The 22,334-nt window shown below is 41.2% G+C and overlaps 1 protein-coding gene across 1 annotated transcript in view; it reads right to left on the bottom strand.

Moving 5' to 3' along the window:
- The window catches only part of AP4E1 (adaptor related protein complex 4 subunit epsilon 1), a 57,788-nt gene extending 41,990 nt beyond the window's left edge, over positions 1-15,798 (bottom strand). The window contains exons 1-6 of the mRNA XM_049782135.1: positions 15,631-15,798; positions 13,761-13,832; positions 8,701-8,824; positions 7,535-7,608; positions 6,174-6,295; positions 2,578-2,737 (exon numbers count right to left, since the gene is read on the bottom strand). Of these exons, the coding sequence (XP_049638092.1) occupies positions 2,578-2,737; positions 6,174-6,295; positions 7,535-7,608; positions 8,701-8,824; positions 13,761-13,832; positions 15,631-15,783 (705 nt within the window). The 5' untranslated portion in view covers positions 15,784-15,798. The remainder of the gene's footprint in view (positions 1-2,577; positions 2,738-6,173; positions 6,296-7,534; positions 7,609-8,700; positions 8,825-13,760; positions 13,833-15,630) is intronic.
- Between the last annotated feature and the right edge of the window lie 6,536 nt (positions 15,799-22,334).

Here is a 22,334-nt window from a genome sequence, read left to right as displayed (position 1 = left end):
GACCATATGGGACGCCGAGATTCGAACCAATGACCTTCTGCATGAAAGGCAAACGCCTTACCTCCATGCTATCTCTCTGGCCCCTAATTTTTTTTGGGGGGGAGGGGAATAGGACCTAACTTAACACAAACTCACAAGTATCATTGTTCACATTTGAATGAAATGCTACTCTAATCTGTATCATCCCATCCAGAGCTGAATCAGCCATTCTGCAAAAGTCTATTACTCTCTTCTTACCTTACAATTAATTACATTTCACAAGTCCTTATAATCTTAAATCTTAAAATATATATGATATATAATATATAAATATATATAATTTAATAAAATAAAGTAAAATATAAATGTATAAATATATATTATTATACTGTATAATGTAGTATATGATGACTATATTATATGCGAAATATATAAATATTAATATACAATATTATATAATGTAATATATAAATATATAAAATATATAAAATATAAATCTTAAAATCTTATATCTTAGAACCTTAATAGCCAACACTCTTTATTGCACTTCACTTTACTGAACTTCACAGAATATGTTTTAAGTAACGCTATTTTACTATAAATTATATTATTTTATAGTATATTATTATATTATATTATATACACTTCAAGTATACAGGCACTTTTTGGGAGGGAGGGCGGGCACACCCAGCAGAAGGTGCCTAGGGTTACTCCTAGCTCTGCGCTCCACTTCCAGCAAGCTCAGGGGACTATATGGGATGCCAGGAATAGAACCAGGGGAGCCACATACAAGGCAAATGCCCTACCTGTATAGCTCCAGCTCCACGCACTTTTTAGCAAATTAAAATTTGTTTCCATTCTTTAAATTTATAGCAACTCGAATCAGTTAGTCTATTGGCTTCACTTCTCAAAAAAAATGTATTCACTTTGTGCCTCTGTCACGTTTAATTAAAATAGGTACATGTTTTTAAAAAAAACCTTACTGCATACTAAGCAGATTTTGGTACAGCATAAACATCATAACTCATATGCACTGACAACTAAGCAATTTGGTCAAATGACACACTTTATTGCAGTATCGGTGTTTTTTGTGGTCTAAATGTGCAATATCTCTGACGTGTTCCAGCAATGAAAGGAAAAAAGGTGAGAAGAGGGGCCGGAGAGATAGCATGGAGGTAAGGCGTTTGCCTTTCATGCAGGAGGTCATCGGTTCGAATCCCGGCGCCCCATATGGTCCCCTGTGCCTGCCAGGAGCAATTTCTGAGCCTGGAGCCAGGAATAACCCCTGAGCACTGCCAGGTGTGACCCAAAAACCAAAAAAAAAAAAAAAAAAAAAAAAAAAGGTGAGAAGAACTGACATATTTAAGGACAGAAATACCTCAAGGTTTTAATGGAAATCGAAGACTGACTAAACTTTGTGTGCAAGTAAACATCTCATGTCCTGAGTAGAAGAGCAGAAACAAGACTACTGAAACATTCAATCCTTAAAGATAAGTGGACCTACTAAAAATAAGTTAACCCTGTATTAACATTTCTGTGTTTCTGAATGTATATCTAGATTGTCTAACTAATCTTATAAACAAAGGAAAATTAAATATACATTCCTCAAAATGAATTTTAGACTCTTCACTGTAATTTTATTATGTGTCAAAGACAAATTTGGGTAAGGAAACTAGCTTTTTCAAAGCTTAGTGTTAAAGAAAAATAAGATTTAATATTACATGTCTACTTATACTGCATTATATTAGAACATAGTGCATAAAAGTGAAGACAACTTTCAGTCCAAATTTGTTTGAACTGAATTCAGTAACTATTGTATATTCTATTTTGTTATGAGATACGTATGAAATCTCTCACAGATATAATCATAGACACAAAGGGTTTTGACAATAAACTGGGACTGAATTAGCATAAACCCATCATAACCATTCAGAAAAATCATTACACCATTTATCAATCATTTTTCTTCATCTGACAGTGCCAATATGAGGCACGAACAATGTAGTCTCATCTTTACACAATACCTACAGATTCATTTCATTTCTATAGCCATTAAGATCCCATTTGTTGAATAAGAGTCAAAGCTTGAAAAACCACAAATCTGTTCCTTGAAATAGCCTCCCATAACTACCAATTTTTCCATGTTTATTAAATGGAATGATGTATCTACAACTCACACTATAAGCAAAAAAAAATAATATTAAAAATAATGATGGTGCTTATATAAAGCAATTAAAAAGTAATAAACCATAACAACTTCTGTGCATTTTATTAAAATCTGAAATTTTAATTCTATATTTAGTTTCTTTTTTTTTTTTTTTTTTTTTTTTGGTTTTTTGGGCCACACCGTTTGATGCTCAGGGGGTTACTCCTGGCTATGCGCTCAGAAACTGCCTCTGGCTTGGGGGGACCCTATGGGACACCAGGGGATCGAACCACGGTCCTTCCTTGGCTAGCACTTGCAAGGCAGACACCTTACCTCTAGAGCCACCTCTCTGGCCCCTTAGTTTCATAATTTTAATTCTATCTTTATATATATAGTTTTAATTCTATATTTGTCTAATAATTACTCGGTACCTGATGAAGTCTCCAACTTACCTTAATCATCCTTAGGTATATGTGCAAGGAAGCTGCCATGACCCCAACATCTCTGTCACAAAGTGCTTTCCGAAACTTAATATGAATATGCTGTACTTGATTTGGAGCAATAAGAAGAAACTTATGCAATGCCAAAACAGCCTTTCTTCTTACAATCTCCCTAAAGGTAGAAAAAAATAAAATCTGAATTATCAGGCATTTTGTTAGAAGTTTAGAAAACTTTTTTTTTTTTTTTTTTTTGTGGTTTTGGGGTCACACCCAGCAGTGCTCAGGGGTTATTACTAGCTCCAGGCTCAGAAATTGCTCCTGGCAGGCACGGGGACCATATGGGATGCCGGGATTCGAACAGATGACCTCCTGCATGAAAGACAAACATCTTACCTCCATGCTATCTCTCCGGCCCCTTTTTTTTTTTTATTTTTGGGCCACACTCGGCAGCGCTCAAGACTTACTCCTGACTCTGCACTCAGAAATCGCTCCTGGCAGGCACGGAGGACCATATGGGATGCTGGGAATCGAACCCAGGTCTGTCCTGGGTCGGCTGTGTGCCCTACCACTGTGCTATCTCTCTGGTCCCAAAACAGATGATTTTAAAATAGATAAATTTTTTCATGCCAAACTTAATATAACATGTACCAAATTTAATTTATAAAGTAATACCTCTTAAACCTACTAATGTTAGAAGCAAAAAAAATGAAGTCATGAAATTTGCCTATACATGGATGGACATGGAGACTATTATGCAGAGTGAACTGAGTCAGAGGGAGAGAAAGATAAAGAATAGTTTCATTTATCTGTGGGATATAAGAAAAATAAAAGACAGTATGATAATAATACCCAGAGACAATAGAGATGATGGCCAAAAGGACCAGTCTACAATATAAAGCTTGCTACAAAGAGTGGTGAGTGCAGCTAACTGGCACTGACAACTACTATGACAATGATGAGAAAGAAATAGAATGCAGGTCCTGAAGACAGGTGGGGGATGGCAGAGGAGGGAAATGGAAAACACTGGTGGCGAGAAAGGTACACTGGTTAAGGGTGGCATACATTCGGTGACTGAAACCCAACTATGAACATTTTTGTAACCATTGGGCTTCAAATTAAAAAAAAAAATTATTTGGAATTTGAATTTGTCTTTATTAGAGGTACAGGGTGTCACCCAAGTTTTCTTTTAGTCTTCCTGAGATTGTTTTTGTGATTTTTTTTCCTTTCCTTGGCATTGCTACTGCTCTTACTACTGTAACCAGCTTCTTCAGGGCAACTGAGTGGCTCCTCTTTGAAGGAGAATTTCCGCTTCTTTTTCTTGGAAACCTTGTTTTTGGCTTCTTTTAGAAATAAACATGTGGGCCCAGAGAGATAGCACAGCGGCGTTTGCCTTGCAAGCAGCTGATCCAGGACCAAAGGTGGTTGGTTCGAATCCCGGTGTCCCATATGGTCCCCCGTGCCTGCCAGGAGCTATTTCTGAGAGATAGCCAGGAGTAACCCCTGAGCACCGCCGGGTGTGGCCGAAAAATCAAAAAAAAAATAAAAAATAAAAAAATAAATAAACATGTGTCACCTATTATTTTAGTCTAAAAAGAAAATTACGAGGCCAGAGAGATAGCACAGCGGTAAGGCATTTGCCTTAGACGCAGGAGGACGGTGGTTCGAATCCTGGCATCCCATGTGGTCCCCCGAGCCTGCCAGGAGCGATTTCTGAGCATAGAGCCAGGAGTAACCCCTGAGCGCTGCCATGTGTAAACTCCCCCCCAAAAAAAAAGAAAAAAACATATTTAGTATTAATTAATCAACCAAACTATCAAAAGTGGAATTCAAGGGCACAGTGGCTTTTAAAGCACTTGTCTGGGGCCGGAGAGATAGCACAGTGTTAAGGCGTTTGCCTTGCATGCAGCTGCTTAGAATAGACAGTGGTTCGAATCTCAGCATCCTATATGGTCTCCCAAGCCTGCCAGGAGCAACTTCTGAGTGCAAAAACCAGAGTAGCCCCTGAGCGCCGCCGTACATGACCCAAAAACAAAACAAAAAAAAGTACTTGTCTGGCAAATGCAAAAGCTCAAGTCCAAAACTTAGGGTGCCATATTTAAGTACTGAAACAATCCTGACAATCCTGCTGGTAGGAAGGGATCTAAAAATGAAAAGGAAGCCAGATGTTAGCTCAATGTCACTGTTTACCCCCAAGACAAGAGCTGAGAGCTTAATCCCCAGTTTCATGCATGAGATAAAATAAGTGATACTGATCTCATGATCTGGGACCCCTAGCAAGTAAAAATAAAAGAAAGGTTATCTTTTTTTTTTTTTTTGGGCCACACCCGGCGGTGCTCAGGGGTTACTCCTGGCTAGCTGCTCAGAAATAGCTCCTGGCATGCACGGGGGACCATATGGGACACCGGGATTCGAACCAACCACCTTTGGTCCTAGATCGGCTGCTTGCAAGGCAAACACTGCTGTGCTATCTCTCCGGGCCCGAAAAAGGTTATCTTTAAGAGGTAAGACCTCGACAAATTTTAAGAGCCCATATTGCATATTTCTCTTATGTTAATTTTTTAACAGCATTTGTACTGTTTTTAAAAACGAAACAAAAATTAAATCTCTTAATTCCCTAATTTCATTTGTAAAGGCCATAAAAATTTAAATTTCTGATTCTAAAAATAAGAATCAAGCTGGGAATGGGAAGGGGGAGGGGGACATTGGGAGGAGGGAATGTTACACTGGTGAAGGGGGTGTTCTGTTTGTGATTGTAACCCAACTCTAATCATGTTACTTAAATAAAAATATATTTAAAAAATATATTAAAAAAAAGTGGGGCCAGTGAGGAGGCACTAGAGGTAAGGTGTCTGCCTTGCAAGTGCTAGCCAAGGAAGGATGGCGGTTCGATCCCCCGACGTCCCATATGGTCTCCCCTGGCAGGCACGGGGGACCATATAGGACACCAGGATTCGAACCAACCACCTTTGGTCCTGGATCGGCTGCTTGCAAGGCAAACGCTGCTGTGTTATCTCTCCGGGCCCAGCCAGGGGCAATTTCAGAGCCCTTGCCAGGAGTAACCCCTGAGCATCAAACGGGTGTGGCCCAAAAAAAAAAAAAGTAAGTAAAAAAAGAACACTGACAGTATACACTGCTTGCCTTGCACACAGCCAACCCCAATTCAATCCCTAATTTATTACATGATTCCTATACCAGGAGAGACCCACAAGCATGGCCTTGGACACCACTGGTATGGTCCAAAACCAATAAATAAAACAAAAAGAGAGACTTAAGCATATGAAGTAAACATTCAACAAAATTTTGTTTTTATTAAGAATACAAGTATGTATAATTAAGATATTGTGATCCCAATAAAATGAAATGTTTTTTCCTAACCTTACTGATTAGAAAGTTAAGGAACTAGATCAAAAATAAATAATTCTGGGGCCAGAGTGATAGTACAGCAGTTAGGGAACTTGCCTTGCATGCAGCAGACCCAAGTTAGATCCCAGGTATTCCATATACAGCTCCCAAAGGACCTACAGGTGTGATCCCTGAGTGCAGAACCAGTCATGAGCTTTCAGCACCACCAGGGTGGCCCAGAAACAAACACAAAAAAATTTACTTACTTAGAATGTTGAAGTTTATCTTCTATTAATGGAAGCACAGCTGGAATCATCTCTCGAGGAAAAATCTGGCTGACGATAGTCAGTGCCATACACACTTCGACCAAATTAGTGCTCTGTAAGTCCTGCCAGAATTATAAGCCAAGAAAACAAGAACAAACTTTGAAATAATGAACAGCAAACTCAAAATTGCAATGGGTCTATATTACTTTCTATAAACTTTTTATTTATTTTTCCTTTACATTTCCAATACTTACATTTCCAATACATTTTTATTTTCTTTGTGATAAACTTTTTAATACAACGTATGCATTCAGCTAATAAGACATCAGACTTCTATCTGGACAGTACTGATCAGTGGAAACTAACTCTTGAGAAAGATAAGTGACAAGTTTCCTGAGCCCAAAGAAGCACTTTATTTTTTTTTTTTTTATTTTTTTTTTTTTTAGTTTTTGGGTCACACCCGACATTGCTCAGGGGTTACTCCTGGCTGTCTGCTCAGAAATAGCTCCTGGCAGGCATGGGGGACCATATGGGACACCGGGATTCGAACCAACCACCTTTGGTCCTGGATCGGCTGCTTGCAAGGCAAACACCGCTGTGCTATCTCTCCGGGCCCCAAAGAAGCACTTTAAATTTAATGCAAAATTGCAGGTTAAAAGACTCTTACTCAACTTATACTTGGGTAGGCTTATACTCAAGTATATATGGTATGCCTCACATATGAGAGGCCCAACACCTATGAATGAATAATAAAAATAGCAGCAGTAGCCCGGAAAGATAGCACAGCGGTGTTTGCCTTGCAAGCAGCCGATCCAGGACCTAAGGTGGTTGGTTCGAATCCCAGTGTCCCATATGGTCCCCCGTGCCTGCCAGGAGCTATTTCTGAGCAGACAGCCAGGAGTAACCCCTGAGCACCACCAGGTGTGACCCAAAAACAAAACAAAACAAAAAATAGCAGCAGTAGCAACTACTACTTCAGTGTTTCATTTAACCTAACACCTTGGCTAAGCCTATTATCTTCATTTTACAGATGCAGAAACTGATCTGAAAATTTCTTCTAATTTTTTGTAAGTTTACCATTTTCTTTTTTTGGTTTTTGGGCCACACCCGGCGATGCTCAGGGGTTATTCCTGGCTGTCTGCTCAGAAATAGCTCCTGGCAGGCACGGGGGACCATATGGGACACCGGGATTTGAACCAACCACCTTTGGTCCTGGATCGGCTGCTTGCAAGGCAAACGCCGCTGTGCTATCTCTCTGGGCCCCAAGTTTACCATTTTCTAAAACTAGCTACTTGGTATAATTAAAGAAAAATGTCAGAGGTATTTTAGACTTCAAATTAGCCAACATTATAATACAATACCTTTACAACTGTATTCACAAGAAGAAGCAAAAGTTCATGATTTTCATGTAGAAATAAGGAAACAGCCAAATAACCTAAAAAAGTCAAAGGAGAAAAATCTCATTATTACCTTCTAAAAATTAACTTTTCCCTGAGCCAGGGATATAGCTCATTGACAGACACTTAAATCCCTAGGATCCCATTCCACCAAAAATTTTTCTAGGAAATTATGCAAAAGAATAATCCATACCAAAAAGAATATAATCTATACCAAAATATAAGTGAGAGGTAATAGTTACATGTGTAAATAAAAATAAATTTCAGGGGAGTTGGCGAGGTGGTACTAGAGGTAAGGTGTCTGCCTTGCAAGCGCTAGCCAAGGAAGGACCAAGGTTTGATCCCCTGGCATCCCATATGGTCCCCCCAAGCCAGGGGTAATTTCTTTTTTTTTGTTTTTTTTGTTTTTTGTGGTTTTTGGGTCACACCCGGCAGTGCTCAGGGGTTATTCCTGGCTCCAGGCCCAGAAATTGCTCCTGGCAGGCACAGGGGACCATATGGGACGCCGGGATTCGAACCGATGACCTCCTGCATGAAAGGCAAACGCCCTACCTCCATGCTATCTCTCCGGCCCCGCCAGGGCTAATTTCTGAGCACTTAGCCAGGAGTAACCCCTGAGCATCAAACGGGTATGGCGCAAAAAAAAATAAATTAAAAAAAAATAAATTTCAGGGACTCGGTTCAATTCCCAGCATCCCATATGGTCCTCCAGCCTGCCAGGGGTGATTTCTGAGTGCCAGGAGTAACCTCTAAGTGATGCGGGTATGACCCCAAAGCCAATCAATCAATCAATAAATAAAGTTTAAAAAATAAATTACAGGGCAGTATTTTAAAAACTTACTATATACCTGCCATCATTCATTTTTACATGGTTGGTAACACTTGAAGGATATTTCAGTTAAAAAGTCTTAAACATGTTTGGGGCCGGGTAGGTGGCGCTGGAAGTAAGGTGTCTGCCTTGCAAGTGCTAGCCAAGGAAGGACCGCGGTTCAATCCCCCGGCGTCCCATATGGTCCCCCCAAGCCAGGGGCGATTTCTGAGCACATAGCCAGGAGTAACCCCTGAGCGTCAAACGGGTGTGGCCCAAAAACCAAAAAAAAAAAAAAAAAAAGTCTTAAACATATACATACCTACTCTTTTTTCCAAAAGGTTTCCTTGTTGTGCCAATTTGATTGCATGTATATACCCAAACGAAGCATCATATCCAAGCATTTCACAATATATAAGTCTCACCATACACTCTTTCATCATTCTCTGAAATGTAAAATGTAAAAAGAAATGTTTTGATTTTTTTATCATGCCATAATCATTAAACAGAAAAACTCTTTAGTCTTGACACCAAAGAGATATCATCTACAAATTAGTCTTTGATGACCAAACTTTAGAAATAAAAATTGAGGGAGCCAGAGAGAGAGCATGAGGTAAGGCATTTGCCTTGTATGCAGGTCAGTGGTTCAAATCCCAGCATCCCATATGGTCCCCCAATCCTGCCAGGAGCGATTTCTGAGCAGAGAGGCAAGAGTAACTCCTGAGCACTGCCGGGTGTGACCCAAAAACCAAAGACCAAAGGAAAAAAAAAGGAAAAGAAATAAAAATTGAAACAATAGAGATATAGTCCAGTGGGTAAGGCACTTGCTGTGCATGTGGCCAACCCTGCCAGGAGTACTTCCTGAGCACATCCAGGTATGACCCAAAAATAAAACAAATAATTACCAAACACTATCTACAGTATTTAATAAAATTATTACAATATTTTGTTAGTGGCAACACTATAAATTTCTAATTCTACATTATCCTAGTTATCGCTAATTCTATATGATCCTAGTTTAAAATTTGGGCCGGAGTGAGAGTACAGCGGATAGGGTGTTTGCCTGGCATACAACCAACCCAGGTTTGATCCCTGGTATACCAAGTACCCCAAGCCTGCCTCAATAGTTCATTTCTGGGCACAGAGCAGGAGAAACACGAGCGCCACTAGTCTGGTCCAAAAACAAAACAAAAATAAATTGGGGGAGTTTACAATGTAAGAAACATGGTCCTCAAAAAATTTTCACCCATGAAAATTCTGCTTGACTTCTGATATTTGGCACATTATTTTAACACTTTGTCAACATGAAAACAATAAAATTTCTACAAGTAAGTAATTTCTGTAATGAATACCAAACTGTACCTAGGCTTTTCTCAGAATTACTCTATAAATATAATAAGCAACAGCTTACTTTATATTCATTTTCAACACTATCATGATTATGATGAGATGAGAAGAAAATTTCCTTAATACTATATCATCCTAAAAATTTAAATGAGCAGGGGACCTGTTCCACACTCAGTAATGCTCAGAGCTTCCTCCTGACTCTGTGCTCAGGACAGAATATACAGTGCTGGGGTCTGAAAGTTGGCCTCAGGTTAGTAAGCACCTTAATCCTTATACTACCTCTCCAGTTCCCCATTTTTTAAATGTTTTTACTGTCTTTCAATATTTATAACACAAACTAATAATTCTCTAAGTCTAGAATACTTTAATTTAAAAAAAATTCAAAATAAGAAAAATTAGTACTATTTTAATATGTAAAATTAATCATGGCTAGTATACTATAGAAATACTCTGTCATTTTTATAACAATGCTACCCACAGGAAGGTGAGGGGGGTTTGGTCCCATATAGAGCTGGCGATAGAACTCAGGTGCTTGCCAGGAAAGTGGTCTCTACTATTCCTGACTCCCAGCAAAGTTTTTTGTTTTGTTTTGTTTTTTGGGTCACACCCAGTGGCACTCAGGGGTTACTCCTGGCTCTGCACTCAGAAACCGCTCCTGGAAGGCATGGAGGACCATATGGGATTTGAACAATCATCGTTCCTAGTTTGGTTGTATGCAAGGCAAACGCCCTACCACTGCGCTCTCTCTCCAGCCCCACAGCAAAATATTTTAAAAGATAATGTTTGGGGCCGAAGAGATGGCATGGATGTAGGGCGTTTGCCTTTCATGCAGATGGACGGTGGTTCGTATCCCGGCATCCCATATTGTCTCCTGAACCTGCTAGGAGCAATTTCTTCGCATAGAGCCAGAGCCTGAGCACTGCTGGGTGTGACCCAAAAATAAAAAAAATAAAAATAAAAATAAAAAGATAATGTTTAATACAGAAGCATGCATACATATTTCGACCTATCAATTATATATATACACACACACACACACACACATAGTTATTTAAAAGTCATTGGAAAATCTTAGGGGAGTAAAGTTTATTTCAGATCACTGGTGTTTAAAGCAATAGAAGTCAATTTATGGGGCCGGAGAAGTAGCACAGCGGCCATTGCCTTGCAAGCAACCGATCCAGGACCTAAGGTGGCTGGTTCGAATCCCGGCGTGCCAGCCAGGAGCTATTTCTGAGCAGACAGCCAGGAGTAATCCCTGAGCGCCACCAGGTGTGGCCCAAAAAAAAAAAAAAGTCAATTTATGAGTGCATTAATTAGAGTTGCTAAATTCTGAGAAAATAAACTGAAAAGATATAAAAAAAATGTTCCGGGCCCGGAGAGATAGCACTGTGGCGTTTGCCTTGCAAGCAGCCAATCCAGGACCAAAGGTGGTTGGTTCGAATCCCGGTGTCCCATATGGTCCCCCATGCCTGCCAGGAGCTATTTCTGAGCAGACAGCCAGGAGTAACCCCTGAGCACCGCCGGGTGTGGTCCAAAAACCAAAAAAAAAAAAAAAAAAAAATGCTCCTCTTCAAAGGTTTCTAGATCATTTGAAAATGAAAATGTCAATTTAAGCATCTAACTGACAACCCTGAACATTTTATCTCAGAGTAGAACATGGAAAGGGTTTTTCGAGTCCTTCTAAACTGTCAGTAAAATTACTGATTATATTCTTTCATTTTTTTTCTATTGGAGAAATTTGTCTCAACTTGTGGTATTTGGATTTGTAAATGGTACCAGCAATTCTCAGACAACTTATTTAGTGGTACTGCTCAAGCCCTATAGTGCCAGAGATTACTGGAGCCCCCCATTAGGGATTGGGGCTCCTCAGGGCTGCACCTAGGAATGCTCAATGATCATGTAGTAATCAAACATGAATCAGGCACATGCATGTGTCCTTACCTCTCCCAAGTTCTTTAAAATTTCTCTTAACAAATTGTCATCTCACCTCTATGTGACCATTTCAGGGAAAAACTACTCTTAGATGTATGCCCAGAGTTCAAATCCTGGCATCCCACATGGTCTCCCATGCTTGCCAGGAGCAATTTCTGAGCGCAGAGCCAGGAGTAACCCCTTAGAGCAGCCAGGTGTGACCCCCCCCCAAAAAAAGTACAGGGCTGGAGAGATAGCATGGAGGTAAGGCGTTTGCCTTGCAGGCAGGACGGTGGTTCGAATCCCAACATCCCATATGGTCCCCCGAGTATGCCAGGAGTGATTTCTGAGCATAGAGCGAGGAGTAACCCCTGAGCACTGCCGGGTATGACCCAAAAGCAACAACAACAACAATAAAAGTACAAAAAAAATGAAAGAAGTATGCCCAGAACTCACAATTATAAATTCTTCCCCGCAACTTTGACTCCTAAATCCTACCTATATTTCTTTTTGAAGTAAAAACATTTATTTAGCAGTACTGAGGAAGGAGAGGACAAGAATAAGAAAGAACAAGAAACACACTCAAGAGAGAGCTCAGGCTTCTCCAAAGGCAGAGCGCCCTGGTACACAACCCACCGTGAAAGTATCCATTACCAACGATAAATGTGGATGACACACGCTCAGGTACCATGTTCCCAGGCAGCACATGTGAGCACATATTTCTTAAAAACCTACTCATGCCAGATATGTTGCAAGAAAATTTGTATTTACTGATGCCAGTTATAAGGAATGGTAATCTAACCAAGAAGCCAGATATGCTGGACATTTCTATTAAGTACCAAGAAGTACAATGATTTTTATACACATACATGCAGATGAGTCAGATTAACTCAGTCTTCAGCTTCATTTATCTTCACATTATTACAATGATAAAAGAAGCATATATTCTTTTGGACCTTAAAGTGTTTCTCAGACATGGTCATTACTCCCACTAATGATAACCCTGAAATTTTTATTAGAGGAGGAGGGAAAGCATTCCCAGTGATTCACTCACAGAAGACACTAAATATGTGCTAAGCAAAGGCTACTTGGAAAAACCTCTTATATGAAGCCACATTCATCTAATAAATAAACCTAGGTTTTAATCTATATCAGGGAAGTCACACTGACACAGCAGCCACTCTAGAAATAGCTGCTGAATGACTAATATTTGAGATGAGTTTATATAGAACTGAGTTTAAAACAACTGGATTTGGTGTTGGAGCAAGGGCGCAAGCGGTAAGGCATTTGCCCTGCCTATGCTAACCTAGGATGAACTGCAGTTCGATTCCCCAGCGTTCCATATGGTCCCCCAAACCAGGAGCAACCCCTGAGTGTCACTGGGTGTGGCCCCAAAAAACAAATAAATAAAACAACTGGATTTGTAGTTAACAGAGCTCAACAGTCTAGACACATGCTTTGCATGCCGGGGCCCTTGTTACATCCCCTGCACCACAGTTTCCTGAGCACCACGGGGTGCAACACCCAAACACAGAGCTAAGAGAGCCAGGATTGGCCCCTAAAGACCAACAAGTGTGATCCAAAAATAAAAAATTCTAGATGTGTATTTAACATTGTGCAATACAGAGCTAAAAGCAAGAAAACCATTATTTCTATGCTCCTCTTTCTTATTTTGTTGGTCATGATAAAAGAATATGTGTAATAGTAAATTCCATGTAAAGACATTGTATTGAATACCTAATGTATTTAATGTACATACACTGTACATAATAGTTACAATGACAAATGAATAATAATTAAATATCTACAAGACCTGAAAGTATTATTTATCCTTACCTTTCCCTATGTCAATATTAAAACCAATAGATCGGCACAGGGGTCCTAGGCCAAGCTACCACCTGGATAAAATCATGATCGACTCAGCGCTGACTTATCAGCACTCAAGCAAATATGGCGCTAGTGCAGTGAGTGACAAATAAAAGGCCAAAGGTCAGGTCTGACACATACCATTGACTTTAGACACAAATAAGTCAGATTTCAGCACTCAGCCAGGTAACACTAGCAATCCAATAGTAGTGCAGATTTCGGATTCAATATAAGCTGGCAGGGATGCCAGAAACATACCAGTGTGGTAGTTGGAGCAGACACAGTCACCTTCAGATTGCTTAATTCCTGCTGGATCAATTTCTCTTCCTCCTGAAAGGGTGAAATTATTAGATATTGGAATAGCAAACTTCTAAACTGCGACCATCTTTTCCTGGGCAAACACGACCTGTATTATTTTCAACAGAAAAGAAACATCACAAGGCTGGAGACATAGTACAGTCGGTAGAGCCCCTGCCTAGGAGCACCTAGGTTCGATTCTCAACATCCCTGAGTGTGGAGCAAGGAGCAACCCGAGTATCACCCAACAAGAAAACAAAACAAAAGAACTGTCCAATAGCCTCCCCAGCTTTTTTGCTTGTGGGAGAAGGGTAGTAGATATTCAGTGGAGCTGGAGGCAAGGACCAGGCAGCAGGGTAGGGATTAAGACGGTTCCTACACAGAAAGCATATGCTAGGGCTACTGAGCTGCTTCTCAGGGGAGCAGCAACCATTTTGCCAAGTGAGCAGCAGAAAGAGACCTCGTAGAAAAAGAAATTTCTCCATAGGATGGAGCAACAACAGTACAGCAGCCGGGGGGGGGACATTGGCGTGGCCAATACCCGAGTTTGATCCCAGGTCTCCCATATGATCCATCAAGAGGAACACTATCGGGGGCCGGGCGGTGGCGCTAAAGGTAAGGTGCCTGCCTTGCCTGCGCTACCCTAGGACGGACCACAGTTCGATCCCCCGGCGTCCCATATGGTCCCCCAAGCCAGGAGCGACTTGAGCGCATAGCCAGGAGTAACCCCTGAGCGTCACCGGGTGTGGCCCAAAAACAAAAAAAAAAAAAAAAAAAAAAAAAAAGAGGAACACTATCAAGAATAATAATTCCTGAGTGCAGAGCCTGGTTACAATACCCCCTACTCTAAGCAGTTCTTTTTCTTTCTTTCCTTCCTTCCTTTTTTTCTTTCTTTCTCTCTCTGTAACCCCCTACCCTAAGCAGTTCTCTCTCTGTCATTTCTGTCTCTTTCTCTGTATCTGTCTGTCTTTCTCTGTAACTCTGTCTTCTGACTTTCTGTTCTGTCTTTATCTGTTTCTTCTCTGTGTCATTTCTCTCTCTCTCTCTCTCTCTCTCTCTCTCTCTCTCTCTCTCTCTCTCTCTCTCTCTCTCTCTCTTCCTCTGTATCTGTCTCCTGTCTTTCTGTCCTATCTTGTGTTTCTTCTCTCTCTTGCTTGCTCTCTCTCTCTCTCTCTCTCTCCGTCACTTGTCTCTTCCTCTGTATGTCTCTCTGTCTCTTTCCCTGTATCTGTCTTTCTCTGTCTTGTCTCTTTCTTCTCTGTGTGTGTGTCATTTCTGTCTCTTTCTCTGAGTATCTATCTCTCTGTCTCTTTCTCTGTATCTCTGTCTCCTGTCTCTCTGTCTTGTGTTTCTTCTCTCTCTCTCTCTCTCTCTCTCTCTCTCTCTCTCTCTCTCTCTCTCTCTCTGTTATTTGTCTCTTTCTCTTTCTCTCTGTCTCCTGCCTCTGTCCTGTCTTGTCTGTTTGTTCTCTCTCTCTGTCATTTGTCTCTGTCTCTTTCTCTGTATATCTGTCTCCTGTCTCTCTGTCCTGTCTTGTCTGTTTCTTCTCTCTCTGTCATTTCTGTGTCTCTGTCTCCTGTCTCTGTCCTGTCTTGCCTGTTCTCTCTCTCTCTCTCTCCGGGTGCCAGCCCTGCGGTCTGAACCCCAGAGTCACGAGCCTGACAAGGGGCGCTCGGCAGGGGCGGCACCGGCTGGACACTCCCCGGCAGGCAGCGCCTCGGGCCCGGGGCAAGAGGGAGAAGGCGCCCCCAGGGCGGGAGATCGGGGGCCTGGCGCCCCGAAAGCCGCGGCCCGCCGAGCACCAGCCGCCTCCCGGCCGCCCGCGACCTACGTGCTTGGACGTGAGCGCCGTGATGCCGCGCACCAGGCCGCCCAGGCGCGAGGCGAAGGCCGTCCTGGCGCCCGCGGAGCCCCCTGCGGCCGGCGGGCTCGGCAGGAAGAGGCCCGGCAGCGCCGTGAGCGTCTTCTCCACGATGTCGCTCATCGCCGCCCGGCTGCATGCCCGCCCGCCGCCCGGCCAGCCCCGCCCCGCCCCGCCGCCGCCCCGCGCCCGCCGCTTCCTGTTTGTTTGAAGCGCGAAGCTTTATTCGGACGCCGGCCGCGAGCAGGCGGACAACGGCGCTCCCCGCACCCGGCCGCCAGGGGGCGAGGGCGTCGGCCGGAGCCGGCGCCTGCGCGTTGAGGCAGACCTGCGCAAGAGGCCTAGGAGACCGAGCCTTAGCTTAAGGTGGCGGAGAATCCCCCAGCATCCCGGGGTTCGCCCGTGCTGAGCAAGGAAGTGCACGGTCCTGTCCGTTTTTGGAGCAGTCCTCACAGTGAAATTTGATGACTTCATTTAAATAATTTAATATTTAGATGTTAATGTAATAATTAAATATTCAAGTTTTCATTCGTATCTTAATTTTCTATTATATTTTAATATTTATATGTTTATTTTTTAATCATTAATATTTTGATTTTATTTAATATTTTAATGTTACATTTTAAAAACTGGAAATTGAGCTCCCATAAGATCCAGCTATACCACTCCTAAGGATATATATACCCTAGGAACACAAAAACACAATACAAAATGCCCTCTGCATGCCTATCTATGTTCATTGCAGCACTATTTACAATAGCCAGACTCTGGAAACAACCAACATGCCCTTCAACAGATGAATAACTAAAGAAACAGTGGTACATACTGTATACACGATGGAATACTATGCAGCCGTCAGGAGAGATGAAGTCATGAAATTTTCCTATACCTGGATGTACATGGAATCTATTACGCTGAGTGAAATAAGTCAGAGGGAGAGAGATAGATGCAGAATAGTCTCACTCATCTATGGGTTTAAGAAAAATCAAATATTAATAATAACATAATTATTAATAATAAATAATTAATTATCTGGAAGAATGCCCAAAGATGGAGGCAGGAAGGACCAGCTCACATGTAAGGTTCTCAAGGAGGGGTGAGCACAGTTAGAGAAATAACACACTAGCAACTACCAAGTCAATGTTAATGAGTGAGAGAAGTAGAATGCCTGTTTCATATACAAACAGAGGTTGTGGGAGTAGGGAGATGGGGCATTGGTGGTGGGGATGTTGCACTGGTGAAAGAGGTGTTCTTCTTGTGACTGAAACCCAACTACACTCGTGTATAATCACAGGGTTTAAATAAAGATATTGTTAAAAATAAATCGATTATTAATTAGTATTTAATTTAAATTAAAGATTTAATATAAATAATTAAATTTTTGTTTATTTGATTTATTTGATCTTTTTTTTTGTTTTTGAGCCACACCCGTATGATGCCCAGGGGTTACTACTGGCTAAACGCTCAGAAATTGCCCCTGGTTTGGGGGAACCATATGGGATGCCGGGGGATCGAACCGCGGTCCTTCCTTGGCTAAGCTTGCAAGGCAGACACCTTACCTCTAGTGCCACCTCACCGGCCCCTATTTGATCATATTTAATTTAAATATTTGGTTGTTATTTAATTTGATTTAATTATTATTTAATTTAAATTTCTTAAATATAAGCATTTCTTAAATTTATTCCTGTAAAGGAAGGATATTTTTGCAATTTTTTCTTTTAATTTTTAGTATGAAACAATGATTTACCAAATTGTTCATAATACAGTCATTTGGGCATAAAATTTCAATATATCAACCACTTTTCCATTTTGAGTATTTTTTCCCATTAATTCCACATTAAATCTGTACAATGCTTTGGGGAGTATTGCCATTTTAATTATGTTAATTCTACCAATTCAAGAGCAGAGTATGGATTTCCATTTCCACGTGTCTTCTCTTATTTCTTGTAGCAGGGTTTTATAGTTTTCTTTGTATAAGTCCTTCACATCTTTAGTCAAATTGACTCCAAAGTATTTGAGTATGTGACACTAATGTGAATGAGGTTGTTTTTTAATGTCCATTTCTTTCCTTTCATTATTGCTGTATTAAAAGGCCATTGATTTCTGTGTGTTATGTAATTTTGTAGCCTGCCACATTGCTATATGAATCTATTGTTTCTAGAAGCTTTTTGGTAGAGTTTTTAGAGAGTATCGTGTCATTTGCAAGCAGCGAGAACTTAACTTCTTCCTTTCCTATCTGGATTCACTTGATATCTTTTTCTTGCCTAATCATTATAGTAAGTACTTACAGTACTATTTTAATCAGGAGTGGTGAGAGAAGACAACCTTGTCTTGTACCAGAATTAAGAGGGAAAGCTTTTATTTTTTCTCCATTAAGGATAATATTTGCCATTGGTTTGTGGTAGATGGCCCTAACTATTTTGAGAAAAGCTCCTTTTATTCACATCTTGCTGAGTTTTTTTTTATTAAGAATGGGTGTTGACCTTATCAAATACTTTCTCTGCGTCTATTAATAACATCATGTGATTTTTTTTTTTTTTTTTTGGTTTTTGGGCCACACCCGGCGGTGCTCAGGGGTTACTCCTGGCTGTCTGCTCAGAAATAGCTCCTGCCAGGCATGGGGGACCATATGGGACACCGGGATTCAAACCAACCACCTTTGGTCCTGGATCGGCTGCTTGCAAGGCAAACGCCTCTGTGCTATCTCTCCGGGCCCTATTTTTCTTTTTGTTGATGTTGTGTGTTATGTTGATAGATTTACGGATGTTAAACCATCCTTGCATTCCTGAGATGAAACCTACTTGATCGTAGTGAATGATCTTCTTGATGATCTTATTTGCCAGGATTTTGTTGAGGATCTTTGCATCTGTGTTCATCAGCGATATTGGTCTGTAATTTTCTTTTTTGGCAGCATCTCTCTCTGGTTTTGGTATAAAGGTGAATTTGGCTTCATAAAAGCTGTTTGGAAGTGTTCCTGTGTTTTCAATTTCGTGAAAGAACATGGCCAGGATTGATAGTAATTCCTCTTGAAAGGTTTGAAAGAATTCATTAATGAATCCACCTGGATCTGGGCTTTTGATTTAGGGCAGACATTTGATTACAGTTTTAATTTCCTCAGTAGTGATGGGGGTGTTTAGATATGCTACATTCTCTTGCCTCTTATAACCGTGGAAGGTTATAAGATTCCAAGAATTTATATTTCTTCTAGGTTCTCATGTTTAGTGGCATAGAGGTTCTCAATGTAGTCTCTAATTATCCTTTGTATCTCTGCAATATCTGTAGTGATGTCCCCCCTTTCATTTCTAATATGTATTATTAAGTTTCTCTCTCTCCTTTGTGAGTTTTGCAAATGGTTTATCAATCTTGTTTATTATTTCAAGGAACCAACTTCTGCTTTCCTTGATCTTTTGATTTGTTTTTTGGGTTTCCACTTCTGCTCTAAGTTTGTTATTTCCTTCTGTCTCCCTAGTTTTGGTTCTTTTTGTTGATCATTTTCTTTTTTTTTTTTTTTTTTTTTTTTGGTTTTTGGGCCACACCCGTTTGACGCTCAGGGGTTACTCCTGGCTATGTGCTCAGAAATCGCCCCTGGCTTGGGAGGACCATATGGGACGCCGGGGGATCGAACCGCGGTCCTTCCTTGGCTAGCGCTTGCAAGGCAGACACCTTACCTCCAGCGCCACCTACCCGGCCCCTCATTTTCTAATTTTATAACTTTCTTCACTAAGCTATTCAGGTATGCCCCTTCTTCCTTTCTGATGTGTGCTTGCAAAACTATAAAATTTCCCCTCAGTACCACTTTTGCTGTGTCCCGTAGATTTTGATAGTTTGTGTCTTCATTGTCATTTGTTTCCAGGAAAGTTTTGATTTCCTCTTTGATTTCATCTCTGATCCACTGGTTTTCAGTTGTGGGCTTTTAATTTCCAGTTGTTAAAGTTCTTCTTCTGTGTCCCTTTGTAGTTCACATCTAATTTCAGAGCCTTGTGGTCAGCAAAGGTAGCCCGCAAAATTTCTATCCTCTTGATTTTATGGAGTTATGTTTTATGTGCCTGCATGTGGTCTAGACTAGAGAATGACCCATGTACACTGGAGAAGAATGTGTATCCAGGTTTCTGGGGATGGAGTGTCATATATATATATATATATATATATATATATATGTATATATACATATACTAGGTCTCTTTCTTCCATTTCTCTTCTCAGGTCTGGTATATTTTTGTTGGGTTTCAATCTGGTTGACCTATCAAGTGTTCACAGGGCCGTGTTGAAGTCTCCCAAAATTATTGTGTTATTATTGATGTCCTCTTTCAAATTTGTCAATAATTGTATTAGATATCTTGCTGCTCTATCATTAGGTGTGTATATATTTAGTATTGTGATTTCTTCCTGTTGCACATATCCCTTGATTAGTACGTAGTGTCCATATTTGTCCCTTACAACTTTTCTAAGTCTAAAGTTTGTATCGTCTGATATTAATATGGCCACCCCAGCTTTTCTTTTTGTTTTTGTTTTTTTGGTATTTTGGTCACACCCAGCAGCATTCAGGGGTTATTCCTGGCTCCACGGTCAGAAATCACTCCTGGCAGGCTCAGGTGACCAAATGGGATGCCAGGATTCGAACCAATAACCTTCTGCATGAAAGGCAAAAACGCCTTACCTCCATGCTGTCTCTCCAGCCCCCACCCCAGCTTTTTTAAGTGTGTTGTTTGCTTGAATGATTTTCCCCCAGCCTTTGATTTTGAGTCTATGTTTGTTCTGACTATTCAGATGTGTTTCTTGTAAGCAGCAGAAGGTTGGATTCATCTTTTTGATCCATATCACCACACTGTGTCTTTTTTTTTTTTTTTTGGCAGCACTCAGGGGTTACTGCTGGCTCTATGCTCAGAAATCGCTCCTGGGGGGCCAGAGAGATAACCTGGAGGTAAGGCGTTTGCTTCACATGCAGAAGTCGATGGTTCAAATCCCAGTGTCTCATATGGTCCCCCAAGCCTGCCAGGAGCAATTTCTGAGTATAGAGCCAGGAGTAACCCCTGAGCGCTGCCGGTTGTGACAGAAAGAAAGGAAGGAAGGAAGGAAGGAAGGAAGGAAGGAAGGAAGGAAGGAAGGAAGGAAGGAAGGAAGGAAGGAAGGAAGGAAGGAAGGAAGGAAGGAAGGAGGAAGGAAGGAAGGAAGGAAGGAAGGAAGGAAGGAAGGAAGGAAGGAAGGAAGGAAGGAAGGAAGGAAGGAAGGAAGGAAGGAAGGAAGGAAGGAAGGAAGAAAGAAAGAAAGAAAGAAAGAAAGAAAGAAAGAAAGAAAGAAAGAAAGAAAGAAAGAAAGAAAGAAAGAAAGAAAGAAAGAAAGAAAGAAAGAAAGAAAGAAAGAGGGGCCAGGCGGTGGCGCAAGAGGTAAGGTGCCTGCCTTACCTGCGCTAGCCTAGGAGACGGACCGCGGTTCGATCCCCCGGCGTCCCATATGGTCCCCCAAGCCAGGAGCGACTTCTGAGCGCATAGCCAGGAGTAACCCCTGAGCGTTACTGGGTGTGGCCCAAAAACCAAAAAAGAAAGAAAGAAAGAAAGAAAGAAAGAAAGAAAGAAAGAAAGAAAGAAAGAAAGAAAGAAAGAAAGAAAGAAAGAAAGAAAGAAAGAAAGAAAGAAAGAAAGAAAGAAAGAAAGAAAGAAAGAAAGAAAGAAAGAAAGAAAGAAAGAAAGAAAAGAAGAAAAGAAGAAAAGAAGAAAAGAAAAAAGGAAGGAAGTGTTGGGAACCAGATCCTTTGAAATATAGCTTAGCATAAGTAAATATATATATATACATATATATATACATATATATATATTTTAGCATAAAATTTTGCCTCAGACAGACATTTTGTCTCAGCATTGCCCTTAATCTGAACTTAAGATGTGTACCTGCCAAATGGGCAGGAGTTGACACAGACTGCCCTGTAAGAATTTGACCACACAGGAAGGCTTGTTATAACATGTATGTACTTGCAGGAGGTATGCTGACAGAGCATTGTGATTTTTTTTTTTTTTTTGGTTTTTGGTTTTTGGGCCACACCCGGCGATGCTCAGGGGTTACTCCTGGCTGTCTGCTCAGAAATAGCTCCTGCCAGGCACGGGGGACCATATGGGACACCGGGATTCGAACCAACCACCTTTGGTCCTGGATCGGCTGCTTGCAAGGCAAATGCCGCTGTGCTATTTCTCCGGGCCCGCATTGTGATTTTTATGAATACACCTAGAGATTGTGTTGTTCATGTAACCAACCATTATAAAATCTCCCACTATTGTTCACTTCCTATATAAGCCCTGCTTGTTTGAAATAAAAGTGACACCTTGATCAGCATCTTTTGTCTTGGTGTCCCCTTTCTCCCACCCTTCTTTCTTTCAGGTAAGAGTCCTTTCCACGACCACGAATAACTGTGAGCCGCGGGCCGGTGGAAGGAAGGAAGGAAGGAAGGAAGGAAGGAAGGAAGGAAGGAAGGAAGGAAGGAAGGAAGGAAGGAAGGAAGGGAGGGAGGGAGGGAGGGAGGGAGGGAGGGAGGGAGGAAGGAAGGAGGGAGGAAGGAAGGAAGTAGGAAGGAAGGAAGGAAGGAAGGAAGGAAGGAAGGAAGGAAGGAAGGAAGGAAGGAAGGAAGGAAGGAAGGAAGGAAGAAGTGTCTGCCTTGCAAGCGCTAGCCAAGGATCAGGACTGCG

Source organism: Suncus etruscus, chromosome 10 (genome assembly GCF_024139225.1).
Source record: "Suncus etruscus isolate mSunEtr1 chromosome 10, mSunEtr1.pri.cur, whole genome shotgun sequence".
Lineage (NCBI taxonomy): Eukaryota > Metazoa > Chordata > Mammalia > Eulipotyphla > Soricidae > Suncus > Suncus etruscus.
The sequence above is the reverse complement of the archived record's forward strand: the minus strand, read 5'-3'. Positions and strand labels throughout refer to the sequence as shown.